Consider the following 22,535-nt stretch of genomic DNA (forward strand, 5'->3'; position numbering starts at 1 on the left):
AGGAGTGAGCACTGCACCACCAGGTGTGGCCCCCAAGCAAAAAAGAATAGAGAAGTTATAAATATTCTCTTCCTATTATTTTCACGAGCAACTGATTGCTTCTTTAAAACAAATACCAAACAAAGTGTACATTTGCTGAGTTATGTGGTAAGTACACATCTGCTTAAAAGAAATGGCCAAACTCAAAAGAGCTGTGTTCCTGAGTATCTGTGTCATTTTCTGTTCTGCTGCAATTTTTGAATTACCCAATGTGCCTATATCTTTGTCAACACTTGATGCTGCCACTGCTTTTTAATTTTAGAACCTTTCTGAGTAGGTGTATAATGAAATCTTGTGATTTTAATTTGTGTTTCCCCAGGAACTGAGATAGACTCTCTCTTTTAATGTGCTATTTTGTATCTTTAAATTCTTTTTTTTTTTTTTTGCTTTTTGGGTCACACCCAGCGATGCTCAGGGGTTACTCCTGGCTTTGCACTCAGGAACTACTCCTGGCGGTGCTTGGGGGACCATATGGGATGCCGGGGATCGAACCCGGGTCGACCACGTGCAAGGCAAACGCCCTACCCGCTGTGCTATCGCTCCGGCCCCATGTATCTTTAAATTCTTTCCGAAATATCTGTGTTTTTACTGTTGCATTTGGATACTTTATGTATTCAAAATATAGATCATTTGTTGAATATGAGAAAGTAGATTCTTTTTCTCAGTTGGAAGTTTTTCCTTTTCATTCTCTTAACCAAGTGCTTTACAGAACAAAAGTTTTTAATTTTGATGAGATACAAGTGATCACTTTTCCATTTATGGAGTTTCACTTTTAGTGTCTAATATGAAAACTCATCCTAGTTCTTAGTCTCTGACTTCCTTTATTTTTTTCCCCCTAAAAGTTGAGCATTTAAGTCCATGATCCACTTAAGGTTCAAGAGGTAGGTTCTGGTTTGTTATTTAGCTTACAGAGTTTCCAGTTGTAACATTATTCTGCTGTTTGTACTTATGTAAATATAGCTTTTAAAAAATAGTTTTTCACTTTTTTTTTTGTAGGCTCGTGAACTCTTCCTAAAAGCAGTAGAAGAGGAACGAAATGGAGCTCTCTATGAAGGTAAAAACTCAGGACTTGAATCATACTGTCATAACAGCACTAAATAACAGCTCTTTGTTATTGACCAATTTCAGTTTTTTTTCCTCCCCTAGAATACATTTTGTATATAATGTCAGTCTCCGGGTACTTTAAATTGTTCTTTTAAAAAAAAAAAAGTTTTTACAATTAATTGGGCCAGGGAGATAGCTTACAGAGTTAATGTTTTCCATGTGGGAGGTTTGTGTTAATTCTTGATCCCCTGCATCACCGGAAATGACTCCTGACTCATCAGGGCTAGGCGTGGTCCAGAACAGACAAACAAAATCTATACGGCGTTTCTCTCTTCAAAAAATATTTCTGGTAAATATAATATTGGCATAATGAGTAAAGTAACCTTTTTTTTTTCCAGGTAGGTTTAAGTGTTTATTAGTTATTCTTGTCTGTTTCTCTTTGGGTGTTCTGAGCACAGCCCTGGCACGTGATTCTCAGGGACGCCTCCAAGCCAGGTGCTTGGGATGTGCTCCCGGTAGTGCTTTGGGACAGTGTGGTGCTGGCAAACAAAGCCGGACCTGCGTGTCGGCCTGCTGTGCTCTCTGGCCTGGACCCTCATCAGAGTCACAATGGAGGCGAAGAGCCGGCCCAGTGGGCCCAGCGCACGGTTTGCATGCAGGAGTCCTGGATGTGATCTCAGCATGTGGTGGTGCCTGGGTCAGAAATGACCCCGGGGCCACATGCTGCCAGGTGTGACCAAAAGCCCAAAGAGAGCAAGAATTCTGAAAATACTGTTGATGGTTTTAAAATGCATGTGCTTTCTGAGGTAAAATTATTTTAGAGGAGGAGAGAGTAAGGGATGGAGTAAGAATGTATACATGTTTTCTAAATTACAATTTTCGTTTCAGAAACAGGAATACCCTGAGCTTTATTTGTTCCTTTCATGAATCCGACCAAAATGCATACAGTGATAAAAGTTATTTACTGCACTGGTAGTTTCAGCTTTCATTTTGTGATAGTAAAGCTAATACGTGGGGCATAAGAAAAATGCCAGGGCTTGAATCGTTTGACTGTGCCCCCAAAATAACATTTTCAAAATAACATTAAAGCTGCATTTAAATGACTTTTTTTTTCTGTGAAACGTTAAAAGGCCCAAATGGTCAAATTTCATCTCCTCTTAGAGTGCAGTAATTCACCCAGAAAAATAAAATAGGGGAGAATGTGTTGAATTGAGTGTTACTTTCACTGGTAGTGGGGACTTAATTGGGCTCTACCTTCTATTTATATATATCCTGGGAAAAACTAATAAATATTTTCTTTGTAAACACCTGACCAGGAAATTCACAGAAGACCTAACAGGTTTAAATAAGAGGCAATTGGACGAAAGAAATTTGGATTTTCAGGATTCACTTCAGAAAATTCATTTGGATTCCATTCATTAGGAATCATTTGACTTCCTTCAACTACGCATCTTAGAAAGGAAAGATTGGTTAAAAGTCTTTTTATTAGGGCTACAATGGTTGCATTTTCGAAGCCATCTAAGATTCAGTATACTTTAGAGAGTGAAGGAGAAGATGAGAAAAGAGTAAAAGAATAAAAAATAACATCTTAAGTTTTTGTAACATGACAGCTTTAGAATAAAACATTATTTTTGAGTTATAGTTTTGCAAATACGCTTGTTCACTGAACTGCGGTTATGTGTAGAAAAAGGGAATTTAGCTGCTTATGTAAGGACGTTTCCAAATTTAACCACAGTTAAGGGTAATCAAAGGAAATGATAAAAATGTGTGGTCATAGCTAATTTAGCTTTATTTCTTCTTTTAGCCATCAAGTTTTATCGTAGGGCCATGCAACTTGTACCTGATATAGAGTTCAAGATTACTTATACCCGGTCTCCAGATGGTGATGGCGTTGGAAACAGCTAGTGCGTATATAATTTGATAGACAGTAATACATAGTTTGTTAAAGTTAAGCATCTGTGCCCTGTTGATGTTTAACCTGATAAGGAGATGGTGCTGATTCTGTTAAGTTCTATAGTCCTTAGTATAAAGACCTGTCATTGTAAACATGTAGAAAATGTTAATGAGGGAAGTTTTAAAGTTAAAATCTAGAAATACACATTTCAAACAAAAGTCGGATGAAAAAAGTTACGTGTGTTTTAATAAAAGTGATTATCGAAAGAACATTAACACATTTTAACTTTTGGAATCCGTGTAAGTGATGAAAACCATTGGGGTGCAGTCTGGCTCAGCGGGAGAGTCCTTGCTGTGAAGGCATGCTTGAGACCAGGACTTCCTGCCAGGCGTCAACTGGGCGCCTGGAGCCAATTGTGTTCAACCCTCGTCACCGCGGCTGCCATAGCAAGAACAACAGAAGGGAAAGGAATTTATTAATTTATTTATTTTGGTTTTTAATTTTTCCCCCTTTTTTTTCTGGTTCCATGCAGTTGTGACATTTGTGATTTTTCCCCTTTTATTTATTTTTTGTTTGTTTTAAATATAGTTAAAACTGAATCAGGGTGGGAAGGGAATATGGGGTCATTGGTTGAAGGATGAGGTCACAGGGCAGTGGGACCAGAGGTGAGAACATTGAATGCCTGAAAACGGATTGTAAGCTACTATGTAAATCATCGTCTAAAAGGGGGGAAAAAAAGGGTTTAAATTTTTTTTCTGAACCTGTGACAGGAAGTCTATTTCATAAAATACCATTTTTAAGGCTGCTAGTAAATTTTCTAAACTATAAAATAATAGTTAATATTATTAAAATTAATTATTAGATCAGAGTTGACAGAATGTTGATAATGGTTGAAACTGACTGAGAAGGTACTTGAGATTTTATTTATTTATTTTTGGTTATTGGGACTTACCCCGCGATGCCCGGCAGTTACTCCTGGTCCTACGCTAAGGAATTATTTCTGGTGGTGCTTGGGCGACCATATGGAGTGCTTTGCCCTACCTGTTCTACTGTCTCTCCTGTCCTAACTGTAACAGTTGTTTCTGGGACTGGGGGTGTTATGGTTCTGTCATGGTACAGCGAGAGTACAGAGCATAGGCTCGTGGCTGACTCCAGTTTGGTTCTCAGCACTGCCTTTTGTCTCCTGAGCATTGCCAGGCGCGATCTCTGAGCACAGCTGGGTGTGTCCCCAAAACCGAAAACAAAACTATATATAAACACATAGAGATAGATAGATAGATAGATAGATAGATAGATAGATAGATAGGCAAATATTAGTTATTTGAGCGGAGGTTCAGGATAAAAGCATTCCTGTAGGTAAACCTGTTACTTTGAAGTTGCCAATGGAGTGGTCTTGATGGCCTTATCTAGATCAAAACATATATAATTCTCTAATTTTCTACTTTCAAAGTAATTTTTGGTTTGTGTTTATTTCTACATTTTGTTTTGAGGCCATACCTGGTGGTGCTTGGGGGCTACCCCCAACTCTACTGGGGGGTGGGGGTTGCCCCTGTAGCTGCTTGGAGACCTGGCGTTATGAGGGTCATCCTCCTGCATGTCAGAGTACTCGTGCAACCCACTGAGCTATATTGTCTTCAGTCCCTGGAGTATTTTTAATGCAATTATAAGAATTGCACTGCATTGGGAGTAGAGAGATAGTACAGTGGGTAGGGCACTTGCCTTGCATGTCTGATCCCTTCGCATCGCATATAGTCTTCTGAGCATGCTAGGAGTGATCCCTGAGCATTGCTGGTGACCTCTCCCTGCCAAATTATACTGCCTTGAGTACTCTTACTTACAAAAACCTAAGTGGCTGATATTCAAAGTGGAAGGAGTCAAATGAATCTGTCATTTGATTCTCCCAGAAGGCGTATCAAATTTAAAATGAACAATCCTGGGGCTGGAGTGATAGCACAGTGGGTAGGGCACTTGCCTTGCACTTGGCCGATCTAGGTTCTATTCCCAGCATCCCATACGGTCCCCTGAGCACAGCCAGCGGTAATTCCTGAGTGCAGAGCCAGGAGTAACCCCTGTGCATCGCTGGGTGTGATCCAAAAAGAGAAAAAAAAAAACCAATTCTAAAAACTAAAGTTTTGTGAATGAGATAAAGGTTTGTGAATGTGTTATGCAAAACCTTTGTCATATAATTTATCCTTTTTTTTCTTTTTTAAAAATAAAAAAAGCATTTTTAATTTGAAGCACCACAGTTAGTAATACTGTAAGTGAGAGGGTTTTGTGCCAGCACTACAGCACCCCTGGAGTGCCTGTCTGCCCCAGCCTGTCCCCCCCCCCGAGCCAGTTAAGCTCAGTACTGTAGGCCAATTCTCAGGCTCTGTCAAAGAGGGAACTTTTTTTTTTTTTTGGAAAGTTTCAAAGTTCTCAGGCTTATGTCTCAGTTATACAATATTCAAACACCCATCCCTTCACCAGTGGCCATATTCCACCACCAAAAACCCCAGTATACCTCCCACCCCCGCCCCCCCACCCCCAACTGCATAACTGATGAATTTCATTTCATTTTCTCTTTACCTTGATTACATTCCATATTTCAACACAAAACTCACTATTGTTGTTGGAATTTCCCCCAAGAAAGACAGCCCTACTGCCAAGGAAGCATTTGATAATTAGTTTTCCATTGCTGAGAATGAGGAGATATGTAGCCTCACGGCTCCAAGTACATAACTCTTTTTTTTCCCCTTTTTTCTTTTCCTTTTAAAGAGGGAACTTTTATTATATACATTCTTATTTATACACAGTTAGGTCCAATCTTTCAAACTGCTCTTGGTATTTTCACTTTTAGGCACATCAAAACATTACAACAGCACATATTATTGCCTTTTTGAACTTTGGTCTTATAGTATTCAATCAGTTTTACGGTGTGAGCTTGCACATATGCCGGGAAGCCTGGGCCTTTCTGAACAGTCTGTAAGTTTGGGTGGCCTGAGCAGTAGATATTACTGTGAGCCGAGTCTGAGTCTTTGCCTTGTATGCAGCTGACCTGGGTTAGAGCCCTGGAACCCCGTACAGTTTCCTGAGTCTGCCAGGAGTGATTCCTGAGCACAGAGCCAGGAGTAAGCCTGAGCACCACCAGGTATGGCTCAAAAACTGAAAAAAAGAAAAAGAAGAAGAAACAAAAAAGAAACTTATAAATAGATGGTACATACTGTTGAGAAGGGTTGTATTCAAATAGTAAAAAATCATTTTTTCCCCCTCTCTTTTTTTCTCTTTATATAAATCTAGATTCTGTGAAAGACATTAAAAGTAGTTTATCTCTCTCCCCCTCTCTCCCTCCCCCTCTCCCTGTGTTCCCTTTCTATCCCCCTCCCCGTCTCCCTCTGTCTGTCTCTCCCTCTCCCAATCTAATAATAAATCCTGAAAGACTCTGATGGTTTTTGCTTTCTGTGGAATGCCAGCCAGTAGCTGTTGAGTCCATCTAGTCTCAGCCATGCTTCCCCTTTTTGTATAACTCTAAATCATCCATGTTTTCTGACTTGAGTCTCATCCAGGCTTTTTTGTGAGTCATCACTGTAAGGTTAATTTCAGCAAAAAACAATAAAGCTAGAATATTCTTTTAGAACTCACAAGTACACTTTTTTAAAATTGGTAGATGATTTATGAACTTTTAGGTGATAAATTAAGTCATATCAATTAGAATATCCTTGGTAAGTAGTTGCTTAGAGGACATTATTTTATTTTTATCCACTTTGACTTATTGTTGCTCAAAAGAATTTTTTTATGTAGGCATTTGTAAGTCACTTGAAATGATTTTTTTGATTGGCTTATGAAATCTATTGTAAAATTGATTAAGACTCAGTTTCTGTGTCCAAAAATTTTTTTTTAGGTGGTAATCAAAATAACTGAAACTCCCTCCTTGCCTCCAAGGCAACCTTTGCAAGGTAGGATAAAGGTAAACTTATGCAAGGGCTGGATCACCAGGAATGACCCCTGAGTGCAGAGCAAGCTAGAATTATGCCCTGAACATCACGGGATGTAGTCCAAAACTGAAAAATAAACAAACAAAAAGATAAGCTAACATGCCAAAAAAAAAAAAAAGCCAGAAGAAAGGAAGAAAGTTTGCTTTGCTTGTAGGTGACAAGAGTGGATTTGGGAGCTCTGTGAAAAATCAGTTTCTGTGCTTTGTGTTTGCAGCAACATCTAATTTGTTCACTTCATTCTGTTTTTAGCCTTGAAGATAATGATGATGATGATGATGATGACGATAGTAAGATGTCGGATCTCTTGTCCTACTTCCAACAGCAGCTCTCGTTTCAGGAGTCTATGTTCAAGTTGTGTCAGCCTGAACTTGAGAGCAGTCAGACTCACATATCAGGTATGAACTCAAGTTTGTTACAACTTGGCCAGTGGGCTGGAGTGATAGTACAGCAGGTTGCCTGCGGCGGATCCAGGTTTGATCCCCAGCACCCCATGTGCTTCCCTGAGCCCATCAGGGTTGCTCCCTAAGTATAGGAGCCAGCCGGGAGTACGCCCGGAGCCCTGGGTGTGGCCCCCAACCAAAAACAAACCTTGTTGGGAATACTACAACCTCAGGATTAAGTTTTCCAGACTGACATGAGCTGATCACTTGCATGTTCTGGCGTAAAATATGGTGAGAGATGGGGACTGGTGGGACTGGGTGCTAACACGCCCCCCATGAAGATCTAAGGGGTTAAGTGGGTTTTGTTGGAGCAGTTCTAAAACAAATTGGAATTTTTCTGGCATCAGGTGTTTCGGCCACGCTAGACAGTAGTCATGAGATAGACCGAATGTTTAAATGAGTGTCGGGGCCTGGGAGGTAGTACTCGGGGCCTGCCTTGCATGAAGCCATTAGATCCCCAGCACTACATGTGGTCCCCCGAGCATTGCCAGGGACTATAGAGCCAGGAGTAAGTGCTGAGCACATTCAGGTGTGGTTCCCCCAATGCACAGAAATGAATTAATTAAATGAATGTAGTGGGACCCAGAAGTTGGCTCAGAGGGCTGGAGCATATCTTTGCCTCAGATTCGCTCCCTATTACTTGCTTGGCCCTGAGCTCGGAGTAGTCTCTGAGCACAGCCAGGTGTGTTCCGAAATGCTAATAAATAATGAGTATTGTTTTGCTATAACATTTTTCAAAAGAGAACAATTGAATGTTTTTAAAATTAAAAATAACACGTATCAACAGATGCAGTAGGAGTCCTGTATACTTGCATATCTAGTGGACTCTTTCTAATACACTTAATATGTCTTGGTAGCAGATGATCTTCCTGAGGAAAGGGGTGTTTTTTTAAAAGCAGCTTCATTACATATTTTGCTTGCAGGAGATCCAGAATGATCTCGGCATTGGGGCTGGTCCCCTGAGCACTCCGGGAGCAGCCCTTGGGCAGTGAGCCGGGAGCGCCCCTGAGTATCACTGGGTGTGGCCCCCCAAATCAGATAAATTAAAAAATAGCTTCAGATCTGTTCTGCCCTGAAAAAGCAAAGATACTTGTATCTTATATTAGGAACCAATATGACTTTTAAGAAAGTGTTTAAATATATTACTGTTGGTTTGGGTTTTGGGGGTCAAACCCAGGGTCTCATGCATGAAGGCAAACACTTTCCTCTTGATGGTCCTCCCTGATCCTTAAATACACGGTAGCCGTGGCTCTGAGCAGTGCTGCGGGAGCACACACAGGAACCTGTGCTGAGAGGGGGCAGTAAAGTGGCTCACCAGAGGACCTTTTTCTTCTGCAGTCTTGCCCATGGAGGTTCTCATGTACATCTTCCGGTGGGTAGTCTCCAGTGACCTGGACCTCAGATCCTTGGAGCAGCTGTCACTGGTGTGCAGAGGATTCTACATCTGTGCCAGGTACTTTGTAAAACACAATTCTGGCATGGGGGGGGGGAATATAGTGTATATTCTTCTCCCAATTTTGATAAAAAGAACGGGATGTCATGGCTTTGAGTAGTAAGCTATATGTGACTTTCTCACACAATTGCCATTTAAATGTAATGCTCCTGTTTCCCAGGGTAATAACGTAGTGCGTAGATTTGGTGTTGCCTCATTTAATACTTGCAGAGATAGTTTGCATGTTAGCTTAGTTGATTTGGAAAAAATTATTAGAAAAATAGACTGTAGTCATTTTTTCCCTTTGATTATTTTACTTTAGCCATTTTCACGGTTACTCTCCAACCTTTCAAGTCTGTTAAATTAGGTTACGGTGAGATTTTCTTTTAGGTTGCTAAAAGTCACTCTGTACTTTTAAAATCTTGCTATGAGGGCCGGAGAGGAGAGTGCAGTGTGAGTAGGGCACTTGCCTTGCATGTGGTAGACCCGGGTTCAGTCCCTGCCACCCCGCATGGTCCCCAGATCCCTGCCAGGAGTGATCCCTGAGCACAGAGCCAAGAGTAAAGCCCTGAGCACAGCCAGCTGTCACCAAAACAAACAAAAAATTGCTGTTAAAAATAACTATAGTATGTTATAAAATCATCTGAGACTAGGGCTGGAGGGAAAATAGAGCAGGTAAGGCACTTGCCCTGCGTGCTACTGACACCAGTTAGATCCTTGGCCTCTGAGCACAGAGCCAGGAGTAAGCCTGGAGTAAGCCCACTGTGGATGGTACCAAACCCCCGCTTTCAAAATAAAAAAAGGAATTCAATATTCTCTTTGAGGAAAGGAATTCAAAAGATAAGTCCATGCTGTTTTTTTTTTTAATTGAATCACCATGAGATACAGTTACAAGCTTTCATGTTTGAGTTACAGTCACACAATGATCAAACACTCATCCCTTCACCAGTGCACATTCCCCACCACCAGTCTCCCCATGCTGCTTTATAGTCTGAGAATAAGGCTTTAAATGGAAGGTGGGACCATAGAGATCATACAGTGAATAATGCGCTTGTCTGCAGTTAGCCAGACATGGTTTAACCCCCAGCACTACATAGGGACCCCTTGGGCACAAAGCTAGACTGCTGGAGCATCACCATGTGTGGCTCAGCTCTCCTCTATCCCGCAAATCATTTACATTTTTCATAGGTCTCATATAAAAAACATATACTTAGTTCTCAGCTTCTAGAATTTAGCAGGTAAGTTTTAATTCTTAAAATGTAGATGCATTATTTTCAAGTAATTAACGGGATGACAGTGATACAGTGACATTTTATTTGAGTCTTGCATTTTGGGTAAAACATTGGATTCCTTGAAACATGTAACTGTGTGTGTGTGTGTGTGTGTGTGTGTGTGTGTGTGTGTGTGTGTGTGTGTCTGATTCTGTGCACTGTTCTCTGTAGTAGCACTGTAATCCTGTTGTTCATTGATTTGCTCAAGCGGGCACCAGTAACGTCTTCATTGTGACTTGTTGTTACTGTTTTTGGCATATCGAATACACCACGGGTAGCTTGCCAGGCTCTGCCATGTGGGCGGGATACTCTTGGTAGCTTGCCAGGCTCTCCGAGAGGGGTGGAGGAATCGAACCTGGGTCAGCTGTATGCAAGGCAAATGCTGTACCGGCTGTGCTATTGCTCCAGTTATCTGTAGTAACTGCCCATTAATCACCTCATAGATTAATCACATGCCAGTGTTTTGTAGCACTGTTACTGTGCTAACATTTTTTTAAATTGTACATGAGGAGTATTATGAGGAAATTGACTAAGAATATTCAGGGATAAAAATTGATGTATTATGAAAGGAATCATTAAGAGGAAATTCAGGTAACATTCCAGTATCAGTTGAAGGGGGTATCTTTTATAGGCTGCTCCAATACTAGCAGAATTTACAACTTTAGAATATTTTAAGTCATAGATGGAATTTAACATATTTTAAGCTCTATCAGAATAACATCTATTTGTGGTACATCTTTTGCTTCACCATTCGGCACAATTTCTTAACACAGCCTTTAAAATCCTGGGTCAGAGAGATAGCACATTAAGCAAGATACTTGCTTTGCATGTGGTCACCCCGAGTTTGATTTCCCAGCACTATGTATGGTTCCCTGAGCATGATCAGGGATTACTCCTGAGCCCCAAACTAAGAATAGCCCCTGAGCACTGCTGAGTGTGGCCCAGTCACACTCACACCCCCCATGCCCCCTAAGGGAAAAACCTTCTCTCTCCCGTCTGACCATATCATTGTTTCCCTGGCACCTTTCTGGTGGGTCAGCTACCATGGCGCCTAGGCTGCAAGGCCTCCCTGTTTCTGCTCCTGCACCGCAAAAGCTGGTTCTCCAAAACCACTAGCGTGATCTTTTCTTCTACGTTTTTGGCCTCACCTAGTAGTACTTGGGTCACTCCTGACTCTGAGCTCAGGGGTCACTCCTGGTGTGCTCGGGAGACCAAGTGGAGCCAGGAACTGATCTGGCTCAGCCATATGTGAGACACGCGCCTTAAGCCCTGTGCACTGTCTGGCCCCTAGAATGATTTTTTTTTCTTTTTGGGTCACACCCAGCAATGCTCAGGGGTTACTCCTGGCTCATGCACTCAGGAATTTCTCCTGGTGGTGCTGGGGGGACCACATGGGATGCTGGGAATTGAACCTGGATCTGCTGCGTGCAAGACAAACACCCTACCCGCTGTGCTATCACTCTGGCCCTGGAATGATCTTTTAAAAGTGTAAGTCATGGCCCCAAATGCTGCCAGGGCATCCCTCTCTCAAGTAGCTTCTCCCGCCAGCCAGCCCCTGCTAATGTCTCATACAGTGCTCGAGACTTCCCCATCCTTTACTGCCCCCGCTCCATCCCCTCTGTGGGTCACACCAGCCCCACTCCTGCCTGAGGACTTGCTGCGGGTCCTGGCCAGTGGACATCACCATGGACTCAGACCTGGAGAGACCTTCCTTCTCTGCCAGCTCTGAAATAACCTCTTTGCTAACAAGTGCCCTTGCTGCTTTACCCTACTCGGTTGCTTTCCATCCTGAACACATTAGCCGGAACGTCGCTGTTCCATATTTCTGTTTGCTTTTCTATCCATGAAGGAGCAGGACCCCCGCCCTGTCCTTCTCTTTGCCTGGTGCCCGGGCCGGTGTTGGTGCTGGCACAACACAGGCACCCAGTGGAATGAGTACTCGCTGCTAGCAGGGATCTACTTCCATCTGCCAATGGGAACTTCACCTCTCTCTCTTGCGCCTTCATTTCTTAGAGACCCTGAAATATGGCGTTTGGCCTGCCTGAGAGTCTGGGGTAGAAGCTGTATTAAACTTGTGCCATACACGTCTTGGAGAGAGATGTTTCTAGAGAGACCCCGTGTGCGGTTTGATGGTAAGTGAAACCCTTTAGAACCTGGGGCTGGGGGGGGGGGGGGTGTTGCGAGGGGCGTGGGAAATGGCCATTCTGCTTTGGGGAAAGATGCAATGTTAATTTACCAGAACAGGTATAAGTTCTGTGAGCAAATTTGAAAGAAACCACAATGAAAATTAAAGATGGGGGAGGGGGCCGGGCTGGAGAGAGCCCAGAAGACTGACGCATCTGCTCTATGCTGAAGTCCCCACCCCCCATCCCTCCCCGCCAGCTCCTCTAGGAGTAGCCCTGGCATTCTTTGTGTGTGTGTCGTCCACGGGAACAGCAAAGTAAATGGGAGTGTGTTAATTGGTGGTGGTGGTGGTGGTTAAGCTTCTCGATCCCAACAGTTGCCTTTCTCCCTTGCAGGAGTGTATATCAGTAAGACCATATATATTCGTCAGGGGGAACAGTCTCTCGATGGTTTCTATAGAGCGTGGCACCAAGTGGAATATTACAGGTACAACTGTAGTAAACTGAGTGAGTGAAACATTCTCTCTCTCCATGTATTAGTTCATTATTTATTGGACATCTGTTCTCTGCAGTTTTTCTATTTATCTACAAGTCACTTCTGGGTGGGTTGTTTTTTCTTTTTAATCAATAGGATGACAGGAACTACACTCAGAGAACCAAAGGTCACTAGACATTTGTTCTTCCTGGCCTCTGAACCAGAGTCCCTTTACAGCTTAGAATACTTGCTCTTATTTTGCCCTTTGTATATGCCCATTCGCTATTTAAATAGCTTGTATTATTGGTCAGCTTTATTGTTCATCAGATACTGCTGTCTTTGAGAAATTAGGGAATTTGTGTGAACTACTATAGCCTGGAAGTAGATTTCACAATTGACATTAAGGCTGTACTTCCAGGGCAAACACAGAGCGCAGAGCAGGACTTAAACTCAGTGAGTAAAGCTAGGAGCTCAGCAGCTCCCTCAAAGGAAAAAGAATCAAATGCCTTAGTTCTTTGTTGCTGGCCTCGCAGATTATCGGTCTCACTCATTTTAATGTCTTTATTGTTGTTCTTTGGCCCCAGCGTTTCCCTTCTGGTGTTGTGGTCATGAACGGGGTTTGGCGGGGTCAGTAAGCGTGTGCTGTATGTTGAGTGGGTGGCATGTGGGTGCTGACTTTCTTTTCACGCAGGTATATGAGGTTCTTTCCTGATGGCTCCGTGATGATGCTGACCACCCCCGAGGAACCGCAGTCCATCGTTTCGCGGTTAAGAACTAGGAATACCAGGTATCATTTTTCTGCAGGTTTATTTTTTGTTTTTTAGTCCAGTGTACATTTTCTGTGGTTGACTGCGGGTTAATAGAGGCCTCTGCTTCCTTACCCAAGTACTCGATGATTAAAATCCCAGTCACTGGGGGACTTGAAAAAAATACTGATTCCTGGGCACCTCTTTCTAGAAAGTGCACTTCATTTAGGTGTGGGATCTTGGAAATTAGATGATTCTTCTCAGGCAAGTAGAGTAAAGACTGTTATAACCATTACTCTCCTAATGATGAAAGTCAGGAATAGATATAGATCTAAAGAGTATCTTTCAATTTTCAGAACAGATGCAATCCTACTGGGCCATTATCGCTTGTCACAAGACACAGACAATCAGACCAAAGTATTTGCTGTGATAACTAAGAAAAAAGAAGAGGTGAGTATGTAAGGTGGAAATTTGCCGTTTCGTTTTTACTTCAGTATCCTACTCGTGTCTCCCATAGCACAGCAGGTAGGGCTTTTGCCTTGCACGAGGCTGACCTGGGTTCAATTCCTCCGCCCCTCTTGGAGAGTTTGGCAAGCTACCCGTGGCGTATTCGATATGCCAAAATCAGTAACAACAAGTCTTACAATGGAGACATTACTGGTGCCCGCTCGAGCAAATTGTTGAGCAATGGGTTGACAGTGCAGTGCTACTCATGTCGGCATTTTGATTAGAAAGGATTAAAAGGTACTGTTTCATAGTTACTCTCTCTCTCTCTCTCTCTCTCTCTCTATATATATATATATATATATATATATATTCATGTACATGTATGTATATATTTTTGGGTTTTGGGCCACACCCTGCAGTGTTCAGGGGCTACTGCTGGCCCTCTACTCAGCAATCAATTCTGGCGTTGCTCAGGGAACCATATGGGATGCCAGGGATCAAATCTGGGTCAGCAGCGTGCAAGGCAAATACCCTATCTGCTGTACTATTGCTCCAATCCAATTAATTTATTCTGTTGTACAAAATGTGTATATTGACTTGTGGCATATTTCTTAAGAGAACTGAAGGGGTTTCTAAAATGTCTCTTTTTTTAATTGAATCAGTTTATCTTTCTCTAAATTGTGTATTTTTTTCTATGCCAGATGAGCATGTAAAACTTTACTTCTATGCTATAAGTAGTAAACACATGACCTAACTATGTTGTTTTGGCTCTTTCCATTTGGAATCTTTAGAAGGTTGGATCTAATGATCCCATTTGGAATCCTTAGAGGCTCATACAGATGTTTCTTTCACAAAGCTATTCTTACAGAGAATTTAAATTTTGACTGGAAATAAGCTAACATGACACCAGTTCTTTTTTTTCCCTGTTGTCTTAGAAGGGAGAAAACAGCTGCCAGGAAAATGGGATTGCTGGGTTATATTCGAGCTGAATTCTTTTGGGTTCTGTTGGCGCAGGGAGGGCTGTCAATCCAGCCACACCTGGTGGTCCCTGGGGACTGTCAGAGCTTCGGTGGTGCTGGGACCATCTGTGGTGCCAGGGATGAAGCCGGGGCTGGCGTCGTAGAAGCCAGCAGCCTTAAACCCTGTGTTCTCTCTCTGGCGCACCGGCCCACTGCTTCGCCAGCCTCTCTGACCACGGCCGCTGCTCTCTTTCCTCCTTCCCTCTGCTCTGTCCTAACAGTGCCCCCTGTTCTTGTGCTGTGCCTTCCCCGGTCATGTCACCTGTGGTCCCTTGGAATATCCCTGCAGATCCAGAGCTATGTGTCTGATGCCCGGTGCCCCTCCACTTGAGAAATGCTGCCGCAGAGCACTTAAGACTCTCTGAACACATTCAGGGCCTGATTGTCATTGTGACATTTAACAGCCATGGTGAGAGTCGGGAAAGTCAGGGTGAGGTGGAATAAAAAGTGGCCAAGCAAATTGCTAGTTTTGAAAGAACAATGTAGCCAGGGGCCAGAGAGTTAGTACAGCAGGGGAGGTGCTTGCCTTGCATGTGGGAGATTCTGGTTTGATCCCCAACCCGCCCATGTGGTCCCCAAGTGCAGAGCTGGAAGTAAGCTCTGAGCAATGGCAGCTATGCCCTCTCCCCCCAAGAAAAACAAAAGAATTTTTTTTTTTTGGCTTTTTGGGTCACACCCGGCGATGCACAGGAGTTACTCCTGGCTCATGCACTCAGGAATTACTCCTGGCATTGCTCGGGGGACCATATGGGATGCTGGGAATCGAACCCGGGTCGGCCGTGTGCAAAGCAAACACCCTACCCGCTGTGCTATCACTCCAGCCCGAAACAAAAGAATTTTTAAGTCAGTTGGTATCACATATACTTTGTTGAGTAATAAAATGGGTGAGCCTGAATTGATAGGGGTTTTTGAAAGGACTTCCCCCAGTGAACCCCCTCTCTTCCCAAGCGTCGTAACATTGAGATAGCTGGGGCAGGGTTTTGTCTGAGTCCCATTGCCCTGTGGCCATCTGTCGCCAGCCTCACTGCCTCTCTCTAGAAGGTTCCTGGAATCTAGCCCCGTGGTCTGAGGTGCAGAGACAGTTGCTTTGATGACCTGGCCATAGCCGTGAGTGTCCTGGGAGTTGGCCTATCTCTAGTATGCTCCCACAGTCTGCAGCTTTCTCTTTGGAACATAGCAGTGAAACAAGACATAGTAGGAAGTGTGTGTGTGTGTGTGTGTGTGTTTGCACAAGTATGATTCTAATGACCCATATAACCCTATTACATCTGTTTCTCTACTGATTTAAATGTAAACAGATGTAACCCTATTACATCTGTTTCTCTACTGTTTCTCTACTGGTACTGGAAAAGATACTCTTTTTTCTGTGCCCTTCAGTTTACCACTATCCCTCTTTCAGAATTCCCGAATGTTCCCAAGTAGAAGGAAGTGCTTGACTTAGAGATAAGAGAACCAATCTTTGAAACTGCTTTGTAACTTTGGTTAGCCCTTTTGATCTATGTTGGGTCTTCATCCTTCAACCAATGTGTTGCAGCCATAATTCACACACGGGCTGTTGTGATTATTAAATGAAATGCTGCTGCTGCTGCTGAAAAAAGCCTTGTTTTTAGAGTGCTCCCTATATTTAAAGGCACCCATACACTTTCTCATTTGATATCCCACACAACTCTTTACTATATACTGATACCATGTTCTAGTCTTGCTTTTGCATAATGTATTCCTATGTATTATATGTACTGTATTCATATATATATGAAATCTGTAAGGTAACACACCTTATAGGTTACACATCTTTTCTTTTCTTTTACAGAAACCACTTGACTATAAATACAGATATTTTCGTCGTGTCCCTGTCCAAGAAGCAGAACAGAGTTTTCATGTGGGACTGCAGCTGTGTTCCAGTCGCCACCAGAGATTCAACAAACTTGTGTGGATACATCACTCTTGTCACATTACTTACAAGTAGGTGAATGCAGTAAGAACATCTCGTGACTGAATGAGTATGTGCTTTCTATAAGGCTTATGAAACTCCCAAATAGGTTTCAGTTCCTCAGAGTTTACATTATAGAGCAAATAATCTTTTGGGGGGAGGGGGCGGGCCACACCCATCAATGCTCTGGAGTGACTCCTGGCTCTGCCTTCAGGGATCACTCCTGGCATGGCCCGGGGAACAGTATGGGATGTTGGGGATCGAACCCAGGTCAGCCCTGTGTAAGGCAAGACCCCTACGTGCTATACTATTGCTTTAGCCCCATTAATACTTTATAGTTTTACCTTATAATGTGTCCCAACTCATTTAGAAACTCCCTACAACAAAGAGCGTTTCTTCTCATACTAATCCCACCATTCTCTTTTTTGCTTTGTGAAGCGATTTCTTTTTCTTTTCAATGGAAAAAAATTCAGAAGTAGCATCAAGCAAGTGAAAGAAATGATACTTTAGGAAAACAAAGGATGTTTATAATAGGCATCATTTGAATATTTCACTTTTGTTTATGTCATCTAGTTTTTTGTTTGTTTGGGGCCATATGTGGCAGTGCTCAGGGTTTACTCCTGGCTCCGTACTCAGGTACCACTCTTGGTGGGCTCAAGGGACCATATGGGGTGCTAAGAATTTAACCTGGGTCAGCCACATGCCAGGCAAACACCCTACGCATTATATGGGTATAGCTCCACCTCCATATCTCCTGTTTTGGGGAGGGTGGGGAATAAATAATTTGCTACCTGTGAGCTCCCTCCTGGCCTCCCTACAGGTGAGTTGCTTTCATATTCTAAATTTTTCTACAATAGAGAAAAACTATTATTATTATTAAGAACAAACTTAGATGAGTTGAAATTTAAACAGCTAAGGTAAGAAATATACCCCTCCACCTGACCCCCCCTATAAAACGTGCAAAGATTTCAAGTAACTTGAAGTTTCCTTGTAACTGGTGATTTTTTCCCTCCTCTCTTTCCAGATCAACTGGTGAGACGGCAGTCACTGCTTTTGACATTGACAAGATGTACACCCCCTTGTTCTTTGCCAGGGTCAGGAGCTACACCGCTTTCTCCGAAAGACCGCTGTAGAGCCTCATGCCCAGGCCTCTGTCACTGTTGCATGAATCAAAATATAGAGAGCAAAAGAGTATCTAAGTTATACATGTACATACATATATATATCATATATATATATATGGAACTAGAACTTATTTTGCATTGTTGGAGTTCTTTTAAGGAGACTATAAATTGATTATTATTTTCTTTTTTTATTTAAAGGGGGAATAGCTGACTCTGGGGATGTTTTTGTTTTGAAGTTGAAAAGTTGAATTACAAATTATTTAATCACATTTATGTTGTGAGAGGGGAAAACATAAACCTTAATATGAGGTTTAAATCATCCCCCTTTCCAAGCAGGCTTCTGAGCAGATTTCTGTCCCACCAGCCGTCCTCTGCCTGATCATTCCCAGTATTTATGTACGTCAGGAAGAGTGCCACCGGAGAAGTAATTTATTTCACGCATGATGTAACGTCCTTGCACTGAAGGCTCACAATGTGAAAAATCTGTTCTGGATTTTGTTTGAATCTGTTTGACAATAAAGATCATAAATAAGTGTTTCTTTGAAAAAAGTAGATTGTGATGCCTCTCTTAAGTGTCACAGTCCTAGCGAGACCCTTCTAGGGTGGCTAGTGAGAGGAAGGCGCGTGACTGCCTTGTTTCAGCATTGGGTTTTCCATGCAGCCACAGCTGAGAGGTTCATACGCCAGCCTCATGTCATCACCTTTCACTGACATATTAAGTGAGAAAAACCAAAGTCCTCAGGACCGCGGGACCCATCCACAAACTCATCTGGTCCTCTTAAATCCTTAAGAAAGGAACGACTCAGGTAAGCCTAAGACCTGACTTTTTTCAGAATGAGAGTTGGGAGAAGGCCAACAGTACTATTTGTCTTCACAGAGTTTGTGTCTGGCAGGCAATTCAATTTGGATGTTTTTAGTATTTCAAATATAGGGGAAAAAAAAAACAAGAACTTTCAGAAATCAGCATCTGCAGCTACAGTCACTTTCACATTTATGGTATTATTATTAAATACCTGTTGCCACAGTCCAATATAGATGACCTTGTAGAGCATCAATACATGCTAAAGATGAAAATCATGCCTCCAAGGTGAGAGTGCAGAGGCTGAGTTGCCTGCCTTTTATGCCACCGACCCTCGTTAGATTCCACAGTATTGTACCAAGGGTCACTCCTAAACAAGCACCACTCGGTATGACCTCCCCAAACTTATACCTCCAGTGTATTGGACAAAAAGAAGAATCTTACAGTTGGCTTGAACATTCAGCTCTGAGAAAGAATGTTCATTAAGTTGGGAAATAAAGCACATGGCTAAAGTAAGGCAACTATTCAAGGACTGTCTAGATAGGCAAGTTAGTAGAACTACTTATTAGGACACAGTTCAATGCAGCTAGAAAGATTATTTCCCCAAGGGAGCTAGACTTTGAAGATGCTGTTTTGTGTTTGTCCCTGGATGAGATGACCTATTGCAGATAGTGGGCACCAAGTTCCAAATCTTACTTGCAAAAAAGTAATGGAGCTCACTTCTTAAGCCTCAAAAGTATTTTTCACATATTTTCTGTATATTATAAATGTCATACAAGTGCAGTGTACATGTACTGTGAGAAAATTAGTATATATATAAGAATGAAAAATAAAATATTCTTAGTACCCTAAAATAACTAACCAGAAGGACTTCTGTGTAACTTTTTCTTCCTGCTCTCTGCAAAAGCTACCACAGAAACATTAGGGTTTCACTAGTTTCCTTCCTTGGCTTTATCTGGTCGTTCCAGAAATCAGAAGTATAACAAGCTGACTAATAAGGTCAAGAGGTAGTATTGGGGTTAAAGTACGCCTTGCATGCAGCCAACTTGGGTTTGATCCCCAGCATCCCAATGATCCCCCGAGCCCCACCAGGAGTGATCGCTGAATACAGAGCCAGAAGTATGCCCTAAGCACGGGTAGGTGTGGTGCCCAAAACAACAAAACCAAACAAAAAGAAATTGCAGCCAAATTGAAATAGATTATAATTGCCACTGAGCTGAAGCAACAGCTTCGCCAACACTGCCCCATTCAATTATAATTTGAATAACATAACATTTGTAGTGTATTATTATATATTACTATTATATGGTATCATTATTATGTATGGCATTCTGATTACAAAAAGTTACATAGGGAAATGATTTAAATAATATACTTTGATTTAATGTCTCTAAAATAGTGTTCTAACATGTCAGTATGAATGCTGTGAATGGGACCTTTGTATGCTTTCCTAAGTGCTTAAAACCTAAGTGCTTTCCTAAGTGCTGAGCTGAAAGGATCCAGTGGATAGTGGTATAATCAGCACTCTGGTGGTAGGTGTGGAAACATCATACCCCTAAAACATAGACATTACCAAACATGATGAGAGTAATACTACATAATAGGGCCTGAGCAATAGTACAGCCCATAGGGTGTTTGTCTTTCATGCAGTTGGCCCATGTTTGATCCCCGGCATCCCATATGGTCCCCCGAGCGCACCACCAGGAGTTATTCTGGGTGCAGAGCCAGGAGTAACCCCTGAGCATCACCAGGTGTGATCCAAAAAGCCTATATATATCATATATAAAGGCCTATATATGGTCCATATATAATATATGTGTATATATTTATATACGTATATATTTATATTTAATAAAAAATTTATATTTAATAAAATATTTTATATTTAATATAAAATATATATGTACGTATATATAAGATGTATATAATATATAAATATATACATATATATATGAATATATATGGACTGGAGCCATAAGGCACAGTGGGTAGGGCATTTGCCTTGCAAATTCCTTCGTCCCTCTTGGAGAGCCCAGCAACTTACCGAGAGTATCCTGTCCGCACAGCAGAGCCTGGCAAGCTACCCATGGTGTATTGATATGCCAAAAACAGTAACAAGTCCCACAATGGAAATGTTACTGGTGCCCGCTTGAGCAAATGAACAACGGGACAACAATGCTACAGTGCTATATTATATATGTGTGTTAGCATTCTTTCACCACCAGATGGCACTCTTATCCAAATCTTTCATTTTGTTTGAATTTTCAATCCTGGGAAAACTAACACACAAGTTTTGGTTGGCCTTCAAAGCAATGAAATCTAAGACTTAAGCTGTGAGTGCAAAATGAAATGCCATTTTGATAATATCTGCTCAGAATCTGCCATGCGAACCCCTCAATAAGGCTCTCAATTTTCTGGACTAGCTTTTATCTGGCCAGTCTGTCTCTCCTAAGAAACTGTGGACCTCTTACTCAAGAGTGAACGAGGGAAAGGGGGCCTGGTGAAATTCTGCAAGGATAGTAGAAGTATATTGTTAAAAAGTGGTCCATATAAGTTCTTTAACTGGCTAGGATCCAGGGACTCATAATAAATCTTGAAAGAGATCAATAAGCTGCAGAGATGCTTTGGACTCCAAAGTCACCATCAGTTAAAAATTTAACTCCAGCTGTATCACCCCATTCAAAATGCTAGAATTCCTGGAGTGACATCTCAAACTCTGCACCACTGGTATACCAGGAGTAACACACCACATTGGGTGGTATGTAAAGTAAAAGGCAACCAATCTTGATTAAGGAACTATTAACACACAAGGCTTACCCTGTAACAACATGTTAGTAATCTCTTACAGAGGGGCTTAATGACTCCAAAGTGAGACATAATAACCTTCACACACTTTCTTCTAAGGAAATGTCTTGATAATTTTTAGCAAGTTAGTCATAACAAGCAATATTTAATAAATTATATAGTGCCTGCTATTGGGGCAGGTTTGGGTAGTGTTTGGGAAAATTGGAAATAATGGTGGTGGGAAGAGGCAATGGCGGTGGGATTGTATTCAATATTCCAATATTCAATTGGAATTTTGAATGTAATAAATCATCGTGAACAACTTTAAAAAAAAAAAAACAGTGGTCCAACACCCAATTGGAGAGAGAGAGATCAAAAGGGAGTACCCTGCCACAGAGGCAGGGTAGGGTGGGAGGGATGGGATTGGAGGGGGAGGGATACTGGGTTTATTGGTGGTGGAGAACGGGCACTGGTGGAGGGATGTGTTTGTGAACATTGTATGAGGGAAAAACAAGTTCTAAAATGTGTGAATCTGTATCTGTACCCTCATGGTGATTCACTAATTAAAGAATAAAATAAATTTAAAAAAAAAACAACAGTGGTCCATGCTTTAGGAAAGAAGCATCTGCTTTGTAGTTGCACGGGAACCAGATGCATAAACCAGCCCTGCTGGACACATTAGGATGGACGTTGTGAATGTCTCATCATCGGCCTTCTATCAGATTTCACTTTGAAATGTGGGTTATTTCTTCTGTCCTGGCTATTTTTCCTCCTCCTGAAAGGGGAAAGGAAAAGGCCTTTGGTGTTTCCCCGGGTATAAAGTACGGCTGCTGTCTATGCTTACTTCCCCATCAGCCCACCAGCTCTTGTGTTTGACACATCAGGGCCATGACCACCTATAGCAGAAAAAACATGCTGAGTCTGAATGGTAGCGTCTACTTTTCTCGAAATTCTCCTCGGCTTCAGTTTGATTGTTTTCATGCTTCTTCATTTA

The 22,535-nt window shown here is 42.0% G+C and overlaps 1 protein-coding gene across 1 annotated transcript in view; it reads left to right on the forward strand.

The window, feature by feature from the left end:
* The window catches only part of FBXO9 (F-box protein 9), a 28,524-nt gene extending 10,017 nt beyond the window's left edge, over positions 1-18,507 (forward strand). The window contains exons 4-13 of the mRNA XM_055135526.1: positions 1,034-1,093; positions 2,888-2,987; positions 7,201-7,346; positions 8,730-8,844; positions 12,108-12,226; positions 12,614-12,704; positions 13,384-13,479; positions 13,795-13,888; positions 16,715-16,866; positions 17,859-18,507. Of these exons, the coding sequence (XP_054991501.1) occupies positions 1,034-1,093; positions 2,888-2,987; positions 7,201-7,346; positions 8,730-8,844; positions 12,108-12,226; positions 12,614-12,704; positions 13,384-13,479; positions 13,795-13,888; positions 16,715-16,866; positions 17,859-17,967 (1,082 nt within the window). The 3' untranslated portion in view covers positions 17,968-18,507. The remainder of the gene's footprint in view (positions 1-1,033; positions 1,094-2,887; positions 2,988-7,200; positions 7,347-8,729; positions 8,845-12,107; positions 12,227-12,613; positions 12,705-13,383; positions 13,480-13,794; positions 13,889-16,714; positions 16,867-17,858) is intronic.
* The last annotated feature ends 4,028 nt before the right edge of the window (positions 18,508-22,535 follow it).

The sequence above is a fragment of the Sorex araneus genome, chromosome 4 (assembly GCF_027595985.1).
Source record: "Sorex araneus isolate mSorAra2 chromosome 4, mSorAra2.pri, whole genome shotgun sequence".
Lineage (NCBI taxonomy): Eukaryota > Metazoa > Chordata > Mammalia > Eulipotyphla > Soricidae > Sorex > Sorex araneus.